The sequence below is a fragment of the Aedes aegypti genome, chromosome 2, assembly GCF_002204515.2.
Source record: "Aedes aegypti strain LVP_AGWG chromosome 2, AaegL5.0 Primary Assembly, whole genome shotgun sequence".
In the NCBI taxonomy this organism is placed as follows: Eukaryota; Metazoa; Arthropoda; class Insecta; order Diptera; family Culicidae; genus Aedes; species Aedes aegypti.
Window position 1 is genome coordinate 390,944,118 of NC_035108.1, and position 25,212 is coordinate 390,969,329.

The following is a 25,212-nucleotide window of genomic DNA, read 5'->3' on the forward strand; positions in this document are numbered from 1 at the left end:
CAACATATGAAAATCTACTAGTATTTCCAGAATCGGTACTAGGTTCCGGGACACTGTAAAAGGACATCAATCCGATGATTGCAAATCATATAATGCGACACATCAATCGTCAAGATTTTTCACCGATTTCGTGTATAATGTGATCAATCTTGAAGATTTTTCGCCGGGACTATAACATGATGCATATTGAGTAATTTCTTGCAACATAGGGCTATTTACAAATACTTCCGTGATATTCTTGATCAAATTCCGGGAACCTAAAGAAGGACATAAATCCGGCACATCATACGCCACATCAAACTTCAAGTTTCTTCACTGGGAGTATTGTATGAAGCGTATCAAGTAATTGCTTGCAACATAGGGTCATTTACAAGTACTTCCGGTATTTTCTGGAGCAGAATACATATCATGCGACATATCAATCTTCATTTTTTTTTTCATCTGGAGTGTAATGTGATGCATATTGAGTAACTGTATGCACCATAGGGTCATTTACAATTTCTTCCGGGCTGTTCTGCAGCCGATTGCGAGACCATATCCATATCATGGGACACATCAATTGTCAAGGTTTTTCGCTGGGAGTATAATACGATGCAAATTGAGTAATAGCATACAACAAAGGATTATTTACAAGAAGTTGTGTGATGTTCTGGAGCCAATTTTGGGATGTCATTTTTCAGAGTCTCAGAATTCGTTACAGAACATACCGCCATCCCGCAAATAATTGTAAATAGTCCTCTGATGCATGCAAGTTCTCAATTTATATCGTCCAGGCGAAAACTTTGAAGATTGATGTATCGCATGATATGAATTACAATCATCGGATTGATGTCTAGGGTCTGAACTCTAGGGTCCAGAATCGACTCCAGAACATCCCGGAAGTACTTGTAAATGACCTTATTTTGCAAGCAATAATGCTCAATATGCATCAAAGTATACTCCCATTGAAGAAACTTGAAGTTTGATGAGCCGCATGATAGAGTTTGCAATCATTGGGTTGATGTCCATCTCCAGGGTCCCGGAATTGACTCCAGAACATCCCGGAAGTATTTGTAAATGGCCCTATGTTGCAAGAAATATCCCAAAATACATCATTTTATTCTCCCGAAGAAAAATCTTGAAGATTGATGTGTCGCATGATAGGGTTTGTAATTATCTGATTGATGTCTCTCTCCAGAATCCCTTAATCTCCAGAATATCCCGGAACTACTTGTAAATGACCCTATGTTGCAAAAAGTTACTCAATATGCATCATGTTATAATCCCGACGAAAAATCTTGATAATTGATGTGTCGCATGATATGGTTCGCAATCATCGGAATAATGTCCTTTTCCAGGGTCACGGAATTGGCTCTAGGATATGCCAGAAGTTTGATGGTCCAATGTTGCATACAATTACACAATATGCTTTTTTTATATTTCTGTTGTAAAATTTTGAAGATTGATGTGTCGCATGATATTGACATAAATTCCAAATTAATTAAAAGATTCGGAATATACTAAATAATGGCTTATGCTTCAGTTACAAATACTGTAGCTTTGTTTGATTTGCAAAGGTTAATTAACGAAGTTTTCACACAAACAGATTCAATAAAATATGTCTTATGAAGTTTCACGTTCAACATTTTTCATCTGATAACTTCTTTGAGTAAAGGTCTTTGAATCTGCAGGCGTAATCAGAGATCTCTCAAAGGTTGATGAATAAGGTTCATGTTATTACAAGTTTTAAGGCCAACGACTGACTAGGGCCATCCAACAACTCCGTAGAAAACAGAACTTCGTATCAATATGTGTAACCAATGAATTCTTTAAAATTTCACTCACGTGAGCTTGTACCATCATGTTGAAACGAAAATTGGTCCCGACTACGCTTCTAGGTCATTACTAAACTCATTGGATTGAAGGCTTGCAGAGCTACAAGAAAAACCTGATGCGATGATCTTCTAAAGGTTAACGAGTAAGATTATAACCAAAGGGAAGCAATAAAATATGACCTTTTCATAAATGAGTCAAACAATTGTGAAATTTTATCTAAGAACTTTATTGGGAACAGAACTACAGTTCTGTTCGAAGGTTAGTTATTGAATAAAGTTCACACTCAAGCAGGCTCACGAATATAAACAAACAAGTTTTGAATCAAACGGTTGCTTTCCGCTATTCAAAAATTCTTGTGAGTACAAACATTTTAATCTACATTTTGAAATGGTGATCTCTTGGAGGTTTATGAATGAGATTCATACTCACTCATGAACAAAAGCTTAGGAGTTTTGAGTCAAACGAATGTATCAAGATGACAGAATACAGGTAAATCAGAGCTTTCCAACCGCTGGTCCGTGGACCCCTAGAGGGTCGTGATGATGTTTTGAGAGGTCCGCAAGACCATTAAGAATAAGTTTAGTTTCTCTTGATTGATGAATAAATGTGACGAAACTGTTACCAAACTTATTTCCAAGAAAGTTTCAAATTTTTGATCTCTCAAGTATTTTTAAACTGTAAGATGTCTTTTTTATCAGTTGAATATCGCATACCACATATAAATATTTAACGCAAATCCGTTTCAATTCTAGCTAGTAGGGTCTCGGGCAACACAAACTATGACCATTTCTGGGGGTGTGCCTAGGAAATTTTCCCATATTTCTTGATAAATGTTTAAAATTTTAAAAACTCTGGTGTTTATTGAGAGGATTGAACAAAGCAAAATTGTTCACTGCTAGTGAAATTTTCAACCGATATCTGTATCAGTGATCGTTGGTAGGTTCCTGACGGATATCTAACAAGGTTTTCAGAGATTTCCTGACGATTTTTAACAAAGTCTCCCCACAGTAGGTAGTTGGCTTCTGAGAAACCCATTAACAAGCCATATGCATATACGAGCAGCTTTCATAGCTATTGTTTTTTTGGTGAAATCCTTGAAAGATACCTTGAAGAAATCCTCAATTAACTCCTGGGAGTATTTCTGTCGGGATTTTGAATGTTACTATGTAATAGGGAGATGTATTTTGTTTTTGGCACTTCTGAATTACTTCGACAGGGTTGTATTTAATGCTACCAAGCTCACATTTGGCCAAAATATACGTCGTTTTGAAGTGCGTCTTATTGCAAAGTTTCAAAATATTCAGACAAAAAAATCCTCCATGCCAATGTGAAACGTGCAAGTGCCTAAGTTGTTTTTTTACTCTAGTCTAAAAACTGTACATAAGTGCGTTTTTGCTGAGTTTTAGACACGTGGATGCAGAAAAAACGAATCAAGTTTGTGCGAGAATATGGGTGTAAGTAACATGATCGATTTCTTTTTATAGATCCTCTCTGCTGCGAATAAAGGTGACAAGATGAAAGTTTCTTAGCACTTTTTTACTTCAGAACGCTAGTTAGTGAAGCAATCTTGCATCCTGAGGTGGGAAAATGCTGACAAACTTGCATCTTGTCACCTTTATTCATAGAAGAGAGATCGATGAAGAGAAATCGATCATGTTACATTCTCCCTCCTAATTTTAGCACACGCTTGAAATATAAGTGAATAAAGTTGTTTATCCTTCTTGCCCTGCATGATTTTTGTTATTTTTTTTTCAAGATCGATTATGGAAGTTCTTTGTCGTACACTTGTAGATTCCTGGCTCAATTCTCCAAACGGACTTCTCCAAACGATCATAGCAGAACTTGCATTCATAAGTTCCCCATAATATTTTATGGTACATTACAGACGTGAATGCCTGCCCCAATATATCAGTTAACTAATTTTGAAAGCTTCTATAGGTTTCTAAAAACTTTCATTTCAGAAAGGTCTACCTTTAGGGGACCACGAGATCTTTGCACTTGAAGCTTCAAAGAGGGTTGCGGCACCGAAAAGGTTGGGAATCTCTGAGTTACATGATTCCTTATGATAATCAGCCTTGTTCGTAAGTCTGAGAAAGATCATTGATTACGCTTGCGAATCTGAAAGCCTTCACTCAAAATACTTCTTATATAAACTGACCAGCTCGTTGAACACAAAACTTGACAAACTATATTTTCATGATCCTATATGAGCATGAATGTTGATCATAAGCCTTTGAGATATCACAAATTACGCATGTAGAGCCAAAGGCCTTTTTTAAGGAGTTATTGGATCGTTAGATAACTGTTGAGGTTAACCCTGCCTATAGTTACTCAGAACAGTTCATCTTAAACAATCGTGGAACTCAGAGCTTGACATTATTTATATTAATGAGTTTAAATGGACTTCAATGTTGTTCATAAACCTTTAAGCGTTGGTTATGCTTGTAGACCTGAGATCTGTTTTTCACGGAGTACATGGCTAACATAGAAGACTAACGCAAATCAGCATGTTGCTTCGAATGATGCCGTTCATCATTTTTCTGCGGTTATCTAATAACTTTTTTGTGTAAAGGTCTTTGTATCTGCAGGCGTAACCAGAGATCTCACAAAGGTTTATGAATAAGCTTCCTTCTCATGCAGGCTCAAACAAACATTATCTATCAAGTTTAACGTCCAACGACTGACGAGGGTTATCAATTAACCCCTTTGAAAACGGAACATCGTATCAACAAACAATGATTTCTTGAAAATTAACAAATAAAGAACAAGATCCTTGGATTGAAGGCTTTCAGAACTACAAGAAAACTGATGATCTTCTGAAGGTCAACGAATAAGGATTACACCCAGAGGGAGGCAATAAAATATGACCTTCTCAAAGATCAATCGAATAATTGTATGAAAATATCCAAAAACTTTATCGAAAACAGGACTTCACATCCACAGGCATAGCTAGCATTATTTCGAAGGTAATTGAATAAGTTTCACACTCAAGCAGGCTCAACCGAATATAAATTACCGAGTTTTAAGTCAAACAATTGCTTTCGGTTGTTCGAAAACTCCTTCGAGAACAAACCTTCTAATCTACATTTCAAACCAATGATCTCTTGGAGGTTTATGAATAAGATTCAATCTCAAGCACAAACATAAGCTAAGATGTTTTGAGTCAAACGAGTGTATCAGAATGGCAGAATTTAGGTCAATAACACTGCGGGACACGGTTTTGTCTCAAGAACCAAAATACCACTATTTACTAAATTAAGGGTTGCTGAGTCCATTGCCGTTTTCAGAAATATCATGGCACGTCTAGTTTTTGAGATATTGACTGTTGAAAATGCTAAATTTGACTGTTTCAGCCACTTGCATGCAAGTTTTCCAACTTGTACGGCAATTTGTCAATTTGTCACAGAATTTAAACTTTATGTATAGAACAATAATTATCAACGAAGTTCATAATATTTTCGATGGTAAAATGTTATTTTTTGGTGGTTCAAAAAAGTATTGTATTATGCCATATAAGAGAAACGAAGAATTTTATATGAAGACTGCAAACATGTTGAAAAAAATCGATTTAACCTAAATTTTATCGTAAAATTGCAACTGATTTGTATCTAAATTGAAAGTTCAAGTCCTATTTAGCATGTTTGGTAGATTATATCACAAAAAAGTTTGATAAATAATACTTTAAATTTCATGTAAACATCAATAAAACCAGTGTTTTATACAAATTTGGCGATCTGTAGCTAAAAATTGTGACGTGCTGGAACATTTCTGAGAACGGCATCAGATTCAGCGACCCAAAATCTACTAGAAACACATAATTTGATCCTTGAGACACGCGAAAGTGTCATTTTTGTTACGCTGTGTAATTCTTTATGGACATTAACTTTGTCCGTAAGTCTTCAAAAGATGTCACTGATTATGCTTGCGCATCTGAAAGACCGGCTCATTAAACTCTAAACTTCACATAATATATTTTCTTGAGCCTACATAGGTATGTTGTGCATACACCTTCGGAAGATCATCGGTTACGCTTGTAGATCTAAAGATCTACCAAATAGTTATTAGATAACTTAGAAAAGCCGTTGAATTCACCACTTGCTCGAACATAACTATATAAGCCTGTATGAGTGTAATAATTGTACGTGATGTTCTGAAAGGTCATTAGTTATGATTATAGATCTGATAGACTATACTCAAAAGATTTCTTGTAAAACCTTCAAGGTCATCGAGCTCAAAACTTGACAGAATATATTTTTATGAAACTACATGAGCATGAATGTTGTTAATAAACATTCGTGATATCACTAGATACACATGTAGATCTAAAGGCCAATAATTCAAGTAGTTATTGAATAACTTTAAGGTGAAGATGAATTGAAGCCAAACCTCGGATTTTCCACAGCAAAAATCTAGAAAACCAGGCAGCCGTTCGGGTTGAAAATTGTCTGGTTCTCTAGATTTGTGCTCTAGGTTGGCTTCGATGCATCTTAACCTTAAATAACCGTCAAACTTAATAGTGCCAATACTCAAGAGTTCTTGTAAAACTTTGAACAGTCGTTGATTTCAGAACTACTAGAAAGAATATATTTTAATGAGTCTATATGGGTATGAATGTTGTTCCTAAACTTTCAAGAGATTCCTGGTAGTGCTTGTAGATATGACGGCCTGTTTTCTACGGAGTTCGTAGTTGACCTAGAGTACTAAGGCAGATGTTCACAAGTCAAATTAACAAATCTCATATTTACTTATGAACCGTTATACGGTAACAATGATCAGTTTTTCGGACGTTTCCTAAACAGTTAATGCTGTAAGTTAGCCTATGCGTACCCAACGTCTGTTGTTGAGGATTTTCAAATCTTCAATCAGCTGTAAAAAAGTCATTTTCGAACCGATTTTCTTGAAACCAAAGGCATGCGACCCAGATATGTTTAAATTTGCAAGGGCCGCAAAACGAAACCGGTTCACCTAATGGTTCCAGACCGGTTCCTATATTTTTTTTTCTGAAAGTCTGAAGTATGTTCAGCTGGTATGTGGTAACATTGGTCTACCATGTGAACAATGTTCGGTAATGTAGGAAATGTTGTTTATTACTACAATCATAAGCGACAACTTGTGACGTAGTAGGGGGGCCAAGCTCTTTAAAACTGAACAGAATGTGTTTAGAACAAATGCACTATTTTTCACATAAATGTGTTATATTTGGATGAATAGCATTGATTTTTTTTTTGCGATTGTGAATACCATTGTTAAAAAAAATAATAAAACAAACGACATGAACAAAAATAATTTTTGCCAAAAGCTTATTTTTATTGGCTCAAAATGTGGAAAAAAAGAGCACCATTAAGATATATTGAAAATTTTGATTGGAAAATGTTCATTTACGCTTTTTACGAGGAGGGTCATTCCAATCAATGTTACTCCGTTTTACGGTAACACAAATTCTGTTTACATTATAATTCCCCTACGTGAATTTTCATTTACGTACCCACGACCCACAACGTGAACAAAGATTTCAGTGTACCGCGTTTAAATCATTTTTCTAAATCTCTGAATAGTCCACCTTCAAACCATTACTAAAATGAGTGAAAATTTGACAGAACCTTATTTTTGTCATAAATGTTGTAAAGACTATGTGAACCGCCCTAACCGCCACACAAATCCCCACTATGATTCGCGGAGTGCAGCACCATTTGACAAATGACCATCACAGCTTAGTAAGACGAAGAAAACCAGAAACGAGAGATGTACCAACCAAACCGTTTAAGCATTCCTGGCATAATTCAGCGAGTTATTTCACGCGCGAATACTTGCCAAGTCCACCAAAACCATTCACGCTCGCTTCGTTCGTTTACACTCTCGTTTTCTACGCAAACTGTATCATCATCGCACGATGGCGAACAAACGTAGGCACACTCCGTCTGACTATACGGATGTGATGCGAAACTAATGTCGATCCCGTCATCGTAAAATCAGCTGTTCCAAACGGTCTTCTCGTGTTTGCCGTTTCAGAAACCTTTTAAAAACCAAATTGCCAGTTTATCAAAATTATACCCTTGAAATGTCCTTTGCCATTCCCAGCCTCTGGATGTTAACCGAATGTATCCATATGAGACAGAAACAATAACTATGTCATAAACACTGGTTCGTTGCGTCTTTAGCTCTGGACTGCTCATATGACCAAGTTGCTAGGTCCATGTCGAGCACCAACAAACGGAACGAGCAGAAACAGACTGTCATCAGGCTCGTTAATTTCGGTAGTCGTCAGTAGCAGAAGCACTCAATGGCAAAGCCAGAGAGAATGAAATTTTTGCTTAATGTTTCGCTCACAGGATAGCCTTCGGGCTTATTGCCAGTACATACTGGAACCCTTAAGAAGGAAGGGATGGGTTATAGTGGAATGTCTCTCACAGGTCATTTCTGTAAAATCATATATTGGGGTGCAAAAGTAAACAATTGATTAATTATTCATTCATGAGTCGATCAACGTAAAATAGAATTCTGGATCCGAAGAAAGGACTGTCAAGGAAAAAACCTTATTTTTTGGCATTACGTTCTGACTGGAACAGAGCCTGCTTCTCAGCTTAGTGTTCCTATGAGCATTTTCACAGTTATTAACTGAGAGCTATCTTTGCCAAAGTTGCCATTTTTGCATTCGTATATCGTGTGGCAGGTACGATGATACTATATTCCCAAGGAATTACGAAAAATTCCTGAACCGACCGGAAATCGAACCCAGACACCTTCAGCATGGCTTTGCTTTGTAGCCGCCGACTCTAACCACTCGGCTAAGGAAGGCTCCGGAACTTAAAAATATCGTTAAAATGAACAGCTTTGCACAATACTGCATCCTTCTAAGTTTTGAAACAAACATGTTATTGCAGGTTATGAATTATTTTTTTGGCCATATTACGCATACTTGTAACTAAACAAGGGGCAAAAAGATGCAGATCAAATTATGTGCATTTAAAAGAACATGTTCTTTACTTTAAGAAAACGTTCAAATGATCAAACTGTAAGATAATGCAAGACTTGTTATATCGCTATTAATTAATATCGCTAAAATGACGAAATCTCTGACAATGCGCTGTAGTGAATACATACCTGCTAAATACATACGCGTTTACCTCTACAACTATTGGTATTCTTAATGCTATCAATAGGCCAAATAAGAACTTTTTCGCTGAGATATAACTCCAAATACATCGTGTAATTGATACGTATCTAAAGGAATCCGATTGTTTGCTCAACACACTAGCCCTGTCATGTGCCTACCCCCCAAAAGATTTCTTCATAACCATAAAGACCAAATGTTTCGGTCCTGGAGACGATACCATCATGGGACCATGGGAAAAAGGATACCCATACGGCGGGTTGGTCTCGGACGGTCGCTGTCACTGATCTCCTTCTGCGCTCCTTTCACGAACACAAATCTTAATTACGACGAAGAATTATGAGACTGTCTCAAAAGATATATATCATACGCAAGCAAATGAAGATGGGACACGCTCTTTGCCGCAATGGTTCGCTGCTGCCGTTGCCTGGTAGGATCGAAAGCTGGCGCACTCGCCGGGTCTCAAATGGTAATAGTTTCCACTTGCTTGATTCGACCCTGCTTCGCTTGCTTTGGCACTTTGAGTCGGTGGTGGTGGTGGTGGTGATGCCTGTCTAAAGGAATCCTATCAAGAAGTGGCTACTGATGCTGCTGCTGCTAGTGTATTTTTATATTGCTGCTCGACGAAGCATAGCCGACATCAAATTATGCAGCAGTCAGAGCCAGAAAAAGGTTGTTAGTCCAAAATGTCCGTCTTAATTGCTAAAATGAAGTGGAAGCTGCGTTGTCATCCTTGTTGTTGTCCTGTGCTTGTCGGCCGAAGGAAGATCAGAGAAGACATCCGTTGCTTCTTTGTTGCGAAACAAATTTGCATCTAATTGTGACTAGATTGGCTTTCCGGAATGATGCAGCGGATTGTGTTGAGTCGTAAATATTATATACCAGATAATTTAATTTGCTGTTATACTTAAAAAAGAAGATTTAAATGATTATCAAATGATGAACACCTAAATACACGGCTTATTTTTTCTATCCTTTAGTTCTCCTTTGTCTCTATCTTCTTTTGGCGTTTTCTATTTTCTCTGTTTTTATTCGCTTCTAACTTTCTTCCTTTTTCTCTTTTTTTTTCTTCTAAATTTACTCTGCTACTTTTGCCTTGGCTGCATATTCTATTTGCTTTATGTGCCATGGCCTTTATGTTTCTCTATCTTCCCTTTCGTCTTTATTGTATCTATCCTTCTATCTTCTCTTTTTCCTCTGTCTTTTCTGTTTTCTCTATCTTCTGTGTTTTCTGTCAATAAAAATTCCAGGCAACGCTGCTTGGCTGACTTATTGGGGACTGGTCCATTCTGGCCTAAATTTCATATACGTATTGTCGAGTCCCTGTCTCAGGTCACGGGTAGTCCACAACACTTTTCAAATAATACGCACGTTACGTTTGAGCTCTACGAAAGTAGTTAATATTTTCATTGGCATCGTGATTATTGTTTAAATTTCAATACAAATAAACAGTAAGTAGTCCCACGACGATGCCGAACAATTATGCTGGATAATTTTATTTAAAAGGCTAGCTCAGGGCTGGATTCACACATTATTCTCTTCGTCATGAATTCTCCATATTCAGTAAGTAACATTAACACACCATGAAAAGTACAATACATTTCGGAAAGTATTGTACTCTTCATGATAGCAATTTAATTTTTAAGTTGGAAAATCATGCTCTTATTTTTTTCCAAAACTTTTGCTTTCTGAATACGTAGCACTCCTCTTCACTCACCCCAGCAGTGCATGAATTGGTCTAATAAAAAGGGGGACACAACAAAATTGATACTAGTGTGCAATGAAACTAAATTGTTGAAATTGGTCTCCCCAGCACAAAAAGCAATTTAGCAACAGTGTGACTGCATTTTGGCGATTTTTTTTTATTTATCAATTTGGCACACGAACCCATGTTCGTTCACAGAGGAATCTATTTATTTTAGTATTGTTTTGGAGCCATCCATCAACCGACATGCAAATATTTCATGACACATGAAAGTAACAAGAGTATTTTCATCAATTGATTCATTGTCATATAAATATTGCAAGAAGTACCACTTCTTTATCCTAGTGGTAACGTCTGCGACTATAAAGCAAAACCATACTGAAGGTGCCTATATTCGATTCGTGGTCGGTTCAGGATCTTTTCGTAATGTAAATTTCCTTAATTTTTCTTCGTACCTGCAACACGATTTATGAATGCTAAATTGGCAACGAAAACTCTCAGATAATAACTGTGAACTGAGCTGAGAAACAGGCTCTGTCCCAGTAGGGATGTAATGCCAGAAAAGAAACAGAACCAGAAGTACCATACTAGTATGCAACGCTTAGTGGCTCTGACGGAAAACATTCCTCATTAAAAAAATCTTCAAAAGATTTATTGCATCGGGATGCACAAAATTCCATAATAAATTTCGTGGTAACATAAATTATATCAGTAAAAACGATGATGTTGAAAAACTTACTTAGCTCCATATCGTGTTCCTGAATCAGATCGTCTTCCTGATCCAAGTCGCCATCGGACTCCGTGCCCGAGTCGTGACCATCAATCTGAAAGTAAGAGAAAAAAAATAAACAATATTAATAGAGTTAATTGAAGTGCGAAGCAATCAAATTGACTGGATCTTGTAGAAAACATTCAAATCCCATCGGGGACTAGGGCAGGGTATAATACCTTCGTGCCTGCTGCTCAATATCGCGCTAAAAGGTATCTTCCCAGATAAACAGAATCGGCAGGCGCAGCACATTAGGATTCCTATTAGCTCTCGTTTGGTTGGGGACTCGTCAGTACACTAATCTGCTCCTGAGAAATATGTAACTCTTATTCCATCAGGAGTTCCTCTTGGGAATTCATTAGTAGCTCTTCCAGGGATTCTACCAGGCGACCTTCAAAAGTTTCCATAAGCAGTTCTTGTAAAGATTACACCAAGAATTTCTTCAGAGTTTCTACCAGGAACTCCATCCAAAGTTCTTCCAGGGATTTCATCAAGAGTTTCAACAGGGATTCCATCAGTAGTTTCTCGGGAATTCCACCGGGAGTACTTCTAAAGGTTTTATCATGATTTGAACGAAGAATTCTATCAGGAGTTATTCTAAGGATTTCATCAGAAGTCCCTTCAGGGATTCCATCGAGAGTCCGTCTATGGATTCCATCGGGAGTTTCTCTATGGATTACATCAAGAGTTCTTCGAGGGATTTCATCAGAAGTATTAGGGATTCTATCATCTTCCATCTGGGATTCTTGCAGAGGTTCCTTCAAGGATTCCACCTGGAGCTCTTTCAGGGATTTCTTCAGGAGTTCCTACAGGGATTCCATCAAGTATATCCCTAGATATTCTATAAGGGGATCTTCTGCGGATTTCATCAGAAGTTTCCCCTGGATTTCATCAGAAGTTTCCCCTGGATTCCATCAGAAGATTCCACCTGGAATACCTCCAGAGATTATATTACGAGTTCTTCAAAGAATGCCATTAGGATTTCTGATAGGAATTTCATAAGGAGTTCCTTCAGGGATTCCATCAGGAGCTCCTTCAGAGATTTTCCCTGAAACTCTCTCAGAGATTCCATCAGCCGTCCCTCTAGGGATTCCATCAAGAGTTCTCATATGGATTTCATCAGAAGCATTTAAATGGATTCCATCAGGAGTCCTTCAGGGATTCCATCTAGAATTCGTTCAGAGATTTCCTCAGGAGTTTCTTCAGGGATTTTACTTGGAATTCCTCCAAGGATTTTACCAGGAACTCCATCCAAAGTTCTGCCAGGGATTCCATCAGGAGTCCCAACAAGGGTTTTATCAGTAGTTCATCCGGAATTTCACCGGGAGGACTTCTAAAGATTCCACCATGATTTCAACTAACGTTTCCATCAGGAGTTCCTTCAGGAGTCCCTCTAGGGATTCTATCAGGAGTTTCCCCATGGATTCCATCAAGAGTTCTTCTAGGGATTTCATCAAGAGTACCTCTAGGGATTCCATCAAGAGTTCATCTAGGGATTCCACCAGAAGATATAGGTTTTCCATTAGGAGTTACTCCAGGGAATCCATCTGGAATTCTTCCAGAAGTTCCTTCAGTGATTCAACCTGGAGCTCCTTCAGGGATTCTTTCAGGAGTTCCTGCAGAGATTCCATCTAGCATACCTCTAGGGGTTCCTTCAGGAGATCTCCTGGGGATTTCATCAGGAGTTCCCCCAGGGATTCCTTCAGGAGCTCCTTCGGATATTCCACCTGGAATACCTCCAGAGATTATATCCTGAGTTCCTCAAAGAATTCCATTATGATTTCTACCGGGGAGTCATAAGGAGTGCCTCCAAGGATTCCATCAGGAGTTCCTTAAGGGATTTTCCCTGAAATTCCTTTAAAGATTCCATCAGGAATCCCTCTACAGATTCCATCAAGAGTTCTTCTATGTATTTTATCAGAAGCTGTTCTAGGGATTTCCTCAGGCGTTCCATCAGGTATTCCATCTGGAATTTTTCCAGGGGTTTCAGGGAGAGCTTGTAAGGATTCCACCAAGAATTTCTTTAGAGTTACTACCAGGAACTCCATCGAAAGTTATTCCAGGGATTCCATCAAAAGTTCCTACAGGGATTCATCAGTAGTTTCTCGGTAATTCCAACGAGACTGCATCTAAAGATTCTATCATGATTTCAATAAAGAGTTACATCAAGAGTTCTTCTAAGGATTACATCAGCAGTTCCTTTAGGGATTCCGTCAGAAGTCCCTCTAGGGATTCTATCGGGAGTTTCTCTATGGATTACATCAAGAGTTCTTCTAGAGATTTTATCAAAATTTTAGGGATTTCATCAGAAGTAAATCCATGTATTCCATCTGGAATTCTTCTAGAAATTCCTTCAGGGATTTCATTTGGAGCTCCTTCAGGGATTCCTTCAGGAGTTCCTACAGGGATTCCATCAATCACCTATAAGAATTCCATCAAGAGTTCTTCTGAGGATTTTTTCAGGAGTTCCCCCAGGGATTCCATCAGGAGTTCCTTCGGAGATTTTCCCTGAAATTTCTTCAGAGATTCTATCAGGAGTCCCTCTAGGGATTCCATCGAAATTTCTTCAATGGATTTCATCAGAAGCTTTTCTAGGGATTCCATAGGAGTTCCTTCAAGGATTCCATCTGGAATTCTTCCAGAGATTTCTTCAGGAATTTCTTCGTGGATTTCACCTGGAACTCCTCCAAGGATTCCATCAGGAGTTCTTCTGGGGTTTTTGTCAGGAGTGAGTTCTTCCAGGACTTCGTTCAGCAATTCAACCTGATTCCATCAGGAGATTTTCTGGGGATTTCATCAGGAGTTCCCTCAGGGATTCCTTCAAAAGCTCCTTCGGAGATTCCACCTGGAATACCTCCAGAGATCATATCAGGAGTTCCTCAGGGAATGCCATTAGGATTTCTTCTGGGGATTTCATAAGGAGTACCTCATCAGTTCCTTTAGCGATTCTATCAGGAGTTCCATCAGGAATCTTATTAGGAATTCCCCCAAGGAATTCAGCAGGAGTTTGCAAAGGGATTCTATCAGGAGTTTCTCTAGAGAATCCATCAGAAGTTTTGTCAGAGATTCCACCTGAAATTCTGCTAGAGATTATAGCATCAGGATTTCTCCAGGGATTTCATCAGAAGTTCTTTCAGGAATTCCTCCAATTTGTTACAGGAGTTCCTGTAGCGATTGCGCTAGGAGTACTTCTAGGAGTTTCATAAGGAGTTTCCTCAGAGATTTCACCAGGAACACCTCCTGGGATTACATCAGAAGTTTTACTACGGATTACATCAGGAGTTATCCTGTGGATCACATCAGGAGTTCCTTTAGGGATTTCATCAGGAGCTCTTCAAGGGATTCCATTACGAGTTCCTTTAGAGAATGCACCTGGGATCAGAAGTAACTCTAGGGATTCCATCAGGAGTTTTTTTTTTTTTTTTTTTTTTTTTTTTTCTTTATTAACGAGAATTTTAACTTATAAGCTAGTTCTTCTCGTAACCATCAGGAGTTGCCAAAGGGATTCCATTAGGAACTTCTCCAGGGATACCATTAGGAGTTTCTTCATGGATTGCATCAGAAGTTCTTCTAAGTTTGTTCGCTGGAGAAATTCGTTAAAAAATCACTGGAGGATTTTTTAGTGAAATTCTTAAAGGAAACATAAAGAATTACTAAAGAAATTCCTTGGGGACTTTTTGGGTGCATCCCCGGAGGAATCTGAAGAAAAAATACTGGCTGATTTTCTGACGGAACACCTGGTGGAATTTAAGGAGGAATCCTGGAAGACCTGGAAAAAGTCTTGGAGTAATCCCTGGGGGAATTTCTGGTGATAAATTTCTTGGGGTATCCCTGGAGAAATTTCTGTAAGAATTCGTGGAGTAATGCGTGATGAAATCATTGGAACTAACTCCTAAAGGAATTCCTGAAGGAATATTTGAAGAAATTGTTATACAAATCTCTGGCGGAATTCATGGAAGCAGCCTTGGAGTAAGCCTTGAAGAATTACGGAGGATTTCCTCAGGAAAAAAATTGTAGAAATCTTAGGAAGCTATTCTAGAGCAATTCCTCGGGGAGTCTGAGACGAAATTCTTACAGAGCATGAATGTTCTCAGGAGTCTGCGCAAATTGGCATTAGGATACAATTCGAGCAGAATTGGAAAAAAGGATATTTTAGGAATAATTTGATTAATAAAAGACTAAAGAGACCTTCCATTAGGATAGACTGTTTAGAGACTTGCATTAAAATAGAGACCAAGTCTCAAAAAAGAAACTATCAGCCCTATCTTTAGGGTCATTTATTGGGTCAATTTGTATTATCATTCAAAACACCAAACTGCTTGTCTTTACAATCAGTGAGGTTGCTCTAATTGCCTAGATAACAAATTAATGAAGAGCCGAAATTCTGTTAATTTATGTAGTTTTTTCTTCTTTGCGGTGAAGTGACCGTTTTAGCAAATATTTTCAGAAGAAACTGAAGATTCTTGAAAAATGTTCCATCACGCAAAAAGTCCATCAAATATGTTAATGAAACTTCTTCAACAATCTTAAAAAGAAAATCTTTCGGAATATCGTCAAAATCTGCTCAGAATATTTGTATGAATGATGCCTCAAATATCATTGGGAATTTGTTCAAATCATTTTTCAGGAACTAACTGTCGGGGTTCTATAGGAATTGCCATGAAAATCTTCAAGAAACTCAGCAATATTTTGATAGATTATATCAAGAGTGACCGCACTTTCAGAAACCGCTAGCACCGTCACACTCGTGCTTTCTTCAAGGAACTTATACGGAAGTTCCAAAAACATCTCAATACATCTCATTACAGGATTAGCCGTAGATATTTTTAAGAAACTCCATCCATTGATTCATTCAGGTTTGATCAATTATCAACCAAGAGTTTTATTGAGAAACACTAGAAAACTTGCAAAAAATTTTGTAGTATATATAATAAAAATCTCAATGAATTTCCGACAAGATGTTGTAAAAAATCGCTGGAAATCTTGGCAAAAATCCATCATCATTTGTGAAATATCTTGGTCAAAAATATCCAAATATTCTCATAAAAGCTAATCAAAATATCTAATGGATTCTTCTTGTTGTTTTACTAGAAACTCGAACCACCTGTCATTAATTTATGATTTCACCAATATCTTTTGGTAAGCATTCTTTTTAGAAATCCACATTTTTGATTGAAACGTCCTATTTTCTTAATATCGTTAGAGCAGATTGTGTATCTCTATCAAAACTCTATTAACCATTTGAAGCATCTTCTTCTTCTAATGCTTCTTGGCTATACGGGCCAAATAACATGATATTCAAAAATTTTAATTTAGGAAAAATGAAGTCACGCTTGGAAATCTCAATCTAATAAATTTTATCAAACTTGAGGGAATCCTGTCACTCCCAATCTCACGCTCCCATATTATTCACTCAATTTAAAAATAAACAATTAGCATCCCCGTTGATTACTTTTGTTATCATGCGTGCTTACGTCAATTGAAAAATACAAAACAACGTTTTGCTGTTTTGCTATCAATATACTTAGGAGTCATCTATCAAAAACATAAGGGGTAGTGGGAAAAGTGGAACTAAGGATTGCGGAAGAAGGGAGGTCAAGAAATCGTCATTTTTTTCTTTTGTAGTAAACAAAATGATGCATCGGCAGCAAAGTGGTTCAAACACAGCCCCATTACCCGTAAAGAAATAAATACAAAAGCGGTTGTTCCACATAATTTCGCCATAAAGCGAATAGCAACTTTTTCACTTGTGAGTTTTAAAATATCGGAAGTTTTGTGAATGAATTACAATTAAATGATTGTTACAGATTGAAACTATATACAAAACAACTTTCACTAAGCGACACCATTAATGGGCCTAATTGACTCTCATGCATGTACCGCTGAATGAGTGCATCGCATCAAACTCAAATTTATCTTTACACATTCACAGCTGTTTAATTATTAGGCTCCATTCAAGCTATCACTGACTCTGGCGTCATAAAACCGAAATGATGGTGTTCAAGTCGCGTCCTCGCTCGTTCGACTTCTTTGTGATTTTATTGTTTTCGGTCATCTTACTGCTTTTTATCTTGTTTTTGTTTGCATTTATTTGTTTTTTTTTCTTCTGTGATTTGCTTTTGTATTTCCTCGGTTGAGCGGGTAATGTCTGTTAGCGTGTCAATCACAGTGTCATGCTATTTTCGTGTATCGTCGCTGTCAATCGTCTTCCATTGCGATCGTTAAGCATTTGTTAGTGTGTACACATTGTACTAGCCGTCATCTTGTTTTTACCTCATCTGCCCAGCCGATAGTAGTACGAAGACTCAATAACCATCTTAGCTTATGTCTATACTTAAACTTTCTATGTTTTACCAGTATTTTTGGTTTTCTTCTTTGGTTCGGAGACTTCACATTGTGTGAAAGCAGTTCCTTATCTTAGTAGAGTAAAGTGGGGCAAAAGTTCGAGTGGGGTAAGAGTTTCTTTTTGAGATTTCTAGCTTAATTCAAAACAAATCTTATAAATGTCATGGTGGTTCGAATGCTATTAAAGTAAGAGACTTTCACTCCAAATATCATAAAAATCGATTGAGATTTGGAAAAGTTATGGCGATTTGTTGTTTTTCGACGTGAATATTGTAATTTTTGGTCAAACTTTCGTTGCATGGAACCAATTGAAGATAAAATCTTTTCCAATATTTTAAGTAAGGGCGTTTCTAGGCCTATCAAAAGGTTGCTTTGAGGTGTATTAGTTTTTGCATAATAGCTTGAAAACAATTTTTGGCCCATAGTGGGGCAAAAGTTCGAATCAGCGGGGCAAAAGTTCGACCCATGTATAAAATCACGGAAAAAATTGCAAATTGCCTAAAATCCACATATTATCTTCAAATTTAGTTAAATTTGTCTGATCGTGTGAAAATTGTCACCAAAATTTTACATTTCCACTTTGTTTTGCGAAAAACTGCTATTTTTGAGTATATTACAATTAACCCGATTTTGGGCAATTTTTTTATGAAAATTCAGTGTGTATTTTTCGGCAAACTCAAGTTTACGGCTGGTGTAAAGTATGCCTGTCATAAAAGGATCGAAATTTTGTGTTTTAGCCAGCGAACTTTTGCCCAACACTAGATTCGAACTCTTGCCCCACCGGTGGGGCAAAAGTTCGAATAAGACAATCAATTTTGAAACTGTTATAACTAAAAATGGGTAAATATTTTGACACAAGTTTGTTCAGCAAAATTATAGCCAATATGTTGAAGGTTCACTGTATGGTATTTGTTTTGTTTTAACTGCTATTGTTTTCCTGGAAACTTTGATTATACCACTAAGGTCGAACTTTTGCCCCACCTTACTCTATTTGAAATAAGTCAACTTTCCATAACTCGATATTAAAGGAAAAATCGAGTTAGACAGGTATCGAGTTATGGAACATAAATCAGTGCAACTTCGTTTCAAGGGACTTTGAGCTAGTCATGAAACCCAAATGTTAATAGGATTCTCGAACTCGATATCGAAATATGAAATATCGAGTTAGGGAGAGTTGACTGTACGGCGCAACACGTTACAAAGCAGTAACACGTCCAAATGCAGAGCAAGTAGTAATTATTATCGATTCCGCATGAAAGAAACGAACTGGAAATTGGATCGATATGTTATTCCTTTTAAGGAACGACGATGGCAGCACATATGATATCGAGGAAAACGACTCCCTACTAGGGCATCCGACAAGTGGGGTTGAAGTAATATTACACTTCCAGTTCAACTCGTTTGGTTTGCAAAAGCTTATGCTCTTCTCATTTAAAGGCTCAGTGGTAGCCGGTTTTCGTTTCCCCAATACCGGTTCTCGCCAGTCAACGCAAGCCGAAGTTAGCAAATTCTGACGTTTATACGATACTGCAACAGCGCTGAGTAAAAGTGAGTTGTAATCTGAAATAGGTCAGATATCAGCTGTGCTCGATTATGGAAGGTTGATTTGTGAATATTTGTGTGTCCAAGCTTAGTAATGTACAATTACTGTAATGTTATAACACTGTTGATAATTTTTTCTTTTTCTTGAGCCTGCTTCTCAGTTTAGTGTTCAAGGAGCACTTCCACAGTTATTAACTGAGAGGTTTTTTTGGCAAAGTTGTCATTTTTCGCATTGGTATATTTTGTGGCAGGTACGATGATACTCTATGTCCGGAGAAGTCAAGGAAATTTCCATTACGAAAAGATCCTGCACCGAGCGGGAATCGAACACCTCCAGCATGGCTTTGCTTTGTAGTCGCGGACTCTAGCCGCTCGGCTAAGGGAGGCCCCAGAATATTTTGTTAAAAATATTAAAAAGTTGGTCTTCAGCATTTATGTTTACGACAAATTGCGCCATGATACACTTTTTGAATAACTCTAATTCCAACTCAAAATCAATATCTGTCAAAGATTTTACCAGAAATCGTTCGAAAAATTAAAAAAAAAAAACCGTCCGAGATCTTTGATAAAATCTGACAAAAACCTGTTATTGTGAATGCAATACTGTTTATGCCAAATATCTGTTATCTTGAAATGAATTCAACCATGAAATCTTCGGAGAATTCGTTCATGAATCTGATATGGAAATTTCTCCATCCAGTCCAATACAACATCTCAAGATATTTTTCTGCCTCTTAATTGTTTTCCAGAAGTATGTGCTTGATTTCCAAGGACCAAACAAATCATTTTCGACCTTTTGTCCTTTCGACCATTTGCCCATAAATCGTTCTATATTATTATATTATTATGTATATTATATTTGTGATGCAATAAAATTCTATTTGGAAACGTCCACTAAAAATTGTTCAGCGATAAAATAACTTTAATTGGTTTCAATGCATATGGTAAAAATAGGGATCAAATCTCCTCAAATGATGTTATAACATTCGTTTGGCATTTTGGCTCATTTTTTATGTAGGCCCTTCAAAGTCTTCAATCAGTGGAATAAAACAAATTTTTATTACATTTTGCTGATTTCAGTTACCGTTATATTTGTATAAGTGTTGAAATGAGAATCAAGTATCACCTAAATTTTTGAAACGCTTAATTACACATGTAATGGGAAGAACATACTTTTGAGTAATTTTAACGCAATTCAGAACCGTTTCGTAATACTTGAGGGCCTGAGTCGAATTATGGTTTCCCTTGCATAGTTACAGCTACCTTAGAAAAAAGGGATCAATTCTCCAAAGTTTTCTCTAATGTATTTATGAATCCCGCACAATCATGAAACAATGATTCTAATATGGAGAACAAAAACTAAGGTTTTCCCAAAGAGTTTAAGGGCCCGAACCCATTGTTCTAAACAGTTCATCTATTTTGGACAACTATCGAGAAAGCATACTCACAAAATTTTAGGCATCAAGCATCAATTACGGAACGCTATAAGATGATCACATGCATTCAGAACGAGAGGAACCACAAACAATGAACATTTTTCGTGTAACGTAGTTTATGAAGCCAACCCCACACATGCAAAGTGTTTGCCCACAGTACCCGCGTTCATGTTTAAAGAGTTGTTAGTGTATTGCAATAAATCATTCAACAGTTCAACCCCCACCGCAGTTCAGTTCCCATCCTTGTCGTCCAATTTTGCCGGTTTTGCAGAATACATTCACTACGAGCGGTGCTCACAGCGCTGCACAGTGGGAAAATAAGGACCCAAAACAGCGGCATTTAGTTCATGCGACTGATTTCGGTTCTGCAAAACCTTCATATTGCATGGATAAAACGTCAACGAATCGAATAATGACAGTTTCATTCACCGAAATCATGTGAATTTTTTGACCCGAAAATGCTATTTTTCTAAAAAAGAAAGAAAATTGAGAGAATGTCTTACTTATTTCTCTGTGTAACAATCATGCTTTGCGGCACATCATGAGAGCTTGTTTATCGTGTACTGCTACAGCTCTAATTAGATCGGGGAGATAACAGTGCAGATACAGCTCATCTAAACAAGTTGGGAAACACTATTGCTATCGGATGTTCGTGGATTGTTTCAGTAATTTAAATTAGTTAGTTGTTCCCTCCTTGGGGCTCTCGTCCACAGCTGCAAACTTGTTACAACTTTCGAAACATTGCCGATCATGGAGCAATACAGATGAGATGTTTTTCTTTGCATGCTTTGATCGTACATCTAAACCAAATGAGAATGAATTCTGCAATGCCTGGTTGTACCTGAATAAAACTATCACTTTTAGTTTCCTCGATGTATTTTTTGTATTTTCTATATAGTATACAGGTTTTCAAGAACCGCAATCAGCGGCATGAATTAGAGGCCGTTTTGCGTTCATTTTTCCCACTGTGCACTGCTTCGGCTCCATTGTCCGAAAAAACAAAACTGGTTTTACGTCCGGACTCCCTACCGAGCAGAGCCAACTGGACTGGACTCCGGGGCCACGCCAAACCCAGTTTGATCCACATCCTTGTCCGCACCGGAATGGAGCAGGGAGGGTTTTAAACTACCATGGAGTCCGGATGGGGGTGGGGCAAAGCGGGGGATTCGCATAGAGCTCGCGCACAGTGATTGGGCGCTTTGCTCGTTTTATTTTGCCACTCGTTATGACCGAGCACCACTGTGAATGTGCTAGCTAGACTTTCGTAGCAATTTTTGCCTCCCCCTAAAGGTGTTTCAGCTCTCTCCGACTGTGTTCCATCTACTCAAGGAAATAACGTTTGTAGTAACAGCTTTTCGAAACACGGTAGCACAATTGAACCTGCCACTTTCATATATTTATAGAGATAACATGTTGTCCTATGTTGCGTTTTTACCCCAGTCAACATTTTGGCTGGTATATTTTTCGCTATGCATCTTTATATATGAATCAAATCACTCGTATAAAATGCATGAAAACGCTATATACACACCAAAGTGGAGGCCATATACGCACTTCCCACGACTTTTTCAGACTTTCCATGGTCAGCAATACGATGCCACAAAATTCCGATAAAAATAAAAAAATGTTTCCAGCGAGACTCGAACACCAGACCTTTGGATCCCTAATCCAGTGCCATACCTTTACACCACAGACCGCTTCATGAATAAGGAGTGATTATTTGCCAATATAAAAGGAAGTTTGCTCTACAACACACACGCTTTGTTGTTCTTTGAAGCCCACCGCCAGAAGCTACCAACCTCGGGTGGTAAATTTCGCTAAGTTATTGCGATTTCATTTGATGCTAGTCTGCATTGATATATGATCTGTCAGTTTATACAACTTGACGCGATTCTAGATTATACTATTTACGGCATGGTTTGTTGTCAACAAAGTTTGTCGACAATGAATCGTAGTGGAGAATTATATACAATTTGTGTTAACATTTATTCGTTTTGATTTGGCATATTGTGCGATTCTGATTTTTGACGTATGAATATGAGATTTTTGGCACACATTCTTATACGATACGTGGTTCACTGGGACTACTATGGTGGCAAAATGAATAAGCTTCACGAGATTTGAATGATAATTTTAAACCAGCCAAATTTAGACCAACTACAAAAAAAAATGAAGTGATAATTCTATGCATATTCAAATTTAGCCTTTGTTTATGTGCTCGTTTGTGTGATCACTTACCATTTCTAATTTCAGATTGAAAGGTCGATGATTTAAATATTATATTAAGAACTATAAACATCGAATTTCATTAGAGATCACCTAACAGCTATGGATCAGTGATAAACAAATAACATTCCATCAAATGGATTACCAATAACGCAGAAAAGTTTACCGTGATTTTTCATCATATTTTATTCAAAAATGCCTTCATTGGATTTACAACTATGGAGTGACTGTACTCAAATACAGTTCGGGCTCGATTATCCGGAATTTTAGACTATATTATCCGGAATATATATTTTGAAATTCTTGGTTTTCAGTTTTTATGCATAATTTTGAGATAATTTAGTACTGCAATATACAATATTTAGTAGTGTTGGATGTAGGTAAGAAAAGGGGGGTTCGAAAAAGGGTTTTTGTGTATGCCGGTCAAAAATGTATTTTTCTTCTCAAGGCCCCTAGTGTTCCCATAAATAATTTCTGGCTACGCCAATGCATCACATAAATAAAACAACGAAAAAAGATAATATCCTAGTTTTTTTAACGCAGATTTTTATTTTCATTTTAGTGATTCGATTATCCGGAGGATTCGATTATACGGAGTGAAAAAAAATCGATACTCCGGATAATCAAGTCCGACCTGTATATAGCATTGAAAATACTATTGTTGCATGGAAAACGTCTTTGTTATGTCATGCAACCAATGTGTTAAGGTGAATAATTCTTTAACGACTTTAATTATCCCTATTAAGCCCTATCTCAGATACAATAGTGATCACGTATATTCTACCAGTTTTTGTATTTATGATTTTTGGTTGAAGTTGATATTATCCGCAAAGCCAAATAGCACGGGTGACCGATTCCTTTGCACGCTAAACCTCCAAATCGCAACTTCGTGAGCAAAGTTGAGCAGTAAACTCGGTAATATCTCTTTTCGCTTCAATTCATATATTCTAAACTAAGACTACACAGGATCTTGCCAGCAAAACTACAGCCTAACTCTAAAAAAGTCCTATCTCTTCCAGGTAATTTTCCTATGATAGAATTCTAACGAGTTTCAAAAAAGTCGTGATTCTTTCGAAATATTTGACACTAGAAATTGCTCCAGCAATACCGTATAGGATAAATCAGTAATCAATTGTATAAATTACACAAAAAATCTTACCAATATTCATACTTTTTATTTACTTGGATGCTTTCAACAGTTCCTATTTATATTTATTTAAAAAAATATTCTTAGTGAATTTAAATATTGGTTAAATAATAAACTCCACTAAAAATTCTAGAAAAAAAAAATATATAAAAGGATCCCTCCAAAAAATATTATTGAAATATCGCTGGTAGCAGAATCAACGACACGGGACAGTACCATTCTTATAAAAAAAAATCTAAAAAGCCAATTCCGGCCTTGAAAGAGGAAACCAAATTGCGAAAATGCTCAAAAGCTTGCTATGCAGTTTGAAAGCGCGCATAATTTTAATGTAGGACTCACTGAATTGAAAATCAAGTTACTCAGGATTTCGAAAGCATTCTCAATAAAGAGTTAATTAAACATAACTTAATACTACTATTTACAATTAAAAGTAAGTAACAATGAATTTATTAGCGAATAGAAACATAAAAACGGAAATTTGAAATTTGTAGCCTACTTAACCTAAACGTTGCCTAAGACTAAGATGGAAGAATTTCGAGGTGCAAAGGTTACTGAAAAATTGTAAGTAGAGAAAATAAGTAATGTAGTAATGTAAGAACATAAACTAAACAATAAATAATTACAGCTAAAGCCTATCCTAACAAACACTTTAGCGTTTGGATTGCTATTGGAATCGGTGACAACAATACATCTAATTTATTAGCATCCCATTAAAACTACAACAAACAAATCATCAATCTACTCTCTTCATTCTTCTGTACGCTTCTTGCTGACGTCACTCTGCTCGAATTGTAATTCGAACCGACAGCAAGTTCCCGTCCAGTTTTACGGATAATGGAATTGGTACACATAAGCCGATCGTAACTCTTCGATCAATTCCGAATCGAACGAGGCGAAGAAATAAAAATCCTCTCTTACCCGCGCGCGTCCACACATGACATTAGTAACCTTGACCCTCTCGCCATTCTCCCCACACACAGCAGCGTATACGGGTTGTGCCTTTCTCTCACCCATCGACACACATCTCTGCACCACCTCTGCCGTCGTCTTCATCCTCTTCTCGATGCTCTTCAGCTACTTTGCTTGCCTTTCCCCCATCATATGGAACTGATACAA

General features: G+C 37.3%; 1 protein-coding gene across 3 annotated transcripts in view; it reads right to left on the reverse strand.

The window, feature by feature from the left end:
* Nucleotides 1-25,212, reverse strand: part of LOC5572816 (AF4/FMR2 family member 4) — a 131,241-nt gene that overhangs the window by 68,253 nt on the left and 37,776 nt on the right. For all 3 annotated transcript variants that reach the window (XM_021847010.1, XM_021847009.1, XM_021847011.1), the window contains one exon: nucleotides 11,371-11,455. In XM_021847010.1, the coding sequence (XP_021702702.1) occupies nucleotides 11,371-11,455 (85 nt within the window). The remainder of the gene's footprint in view (nucleotides 1-11,370; nucleotides 11,456-25,212) is intronic.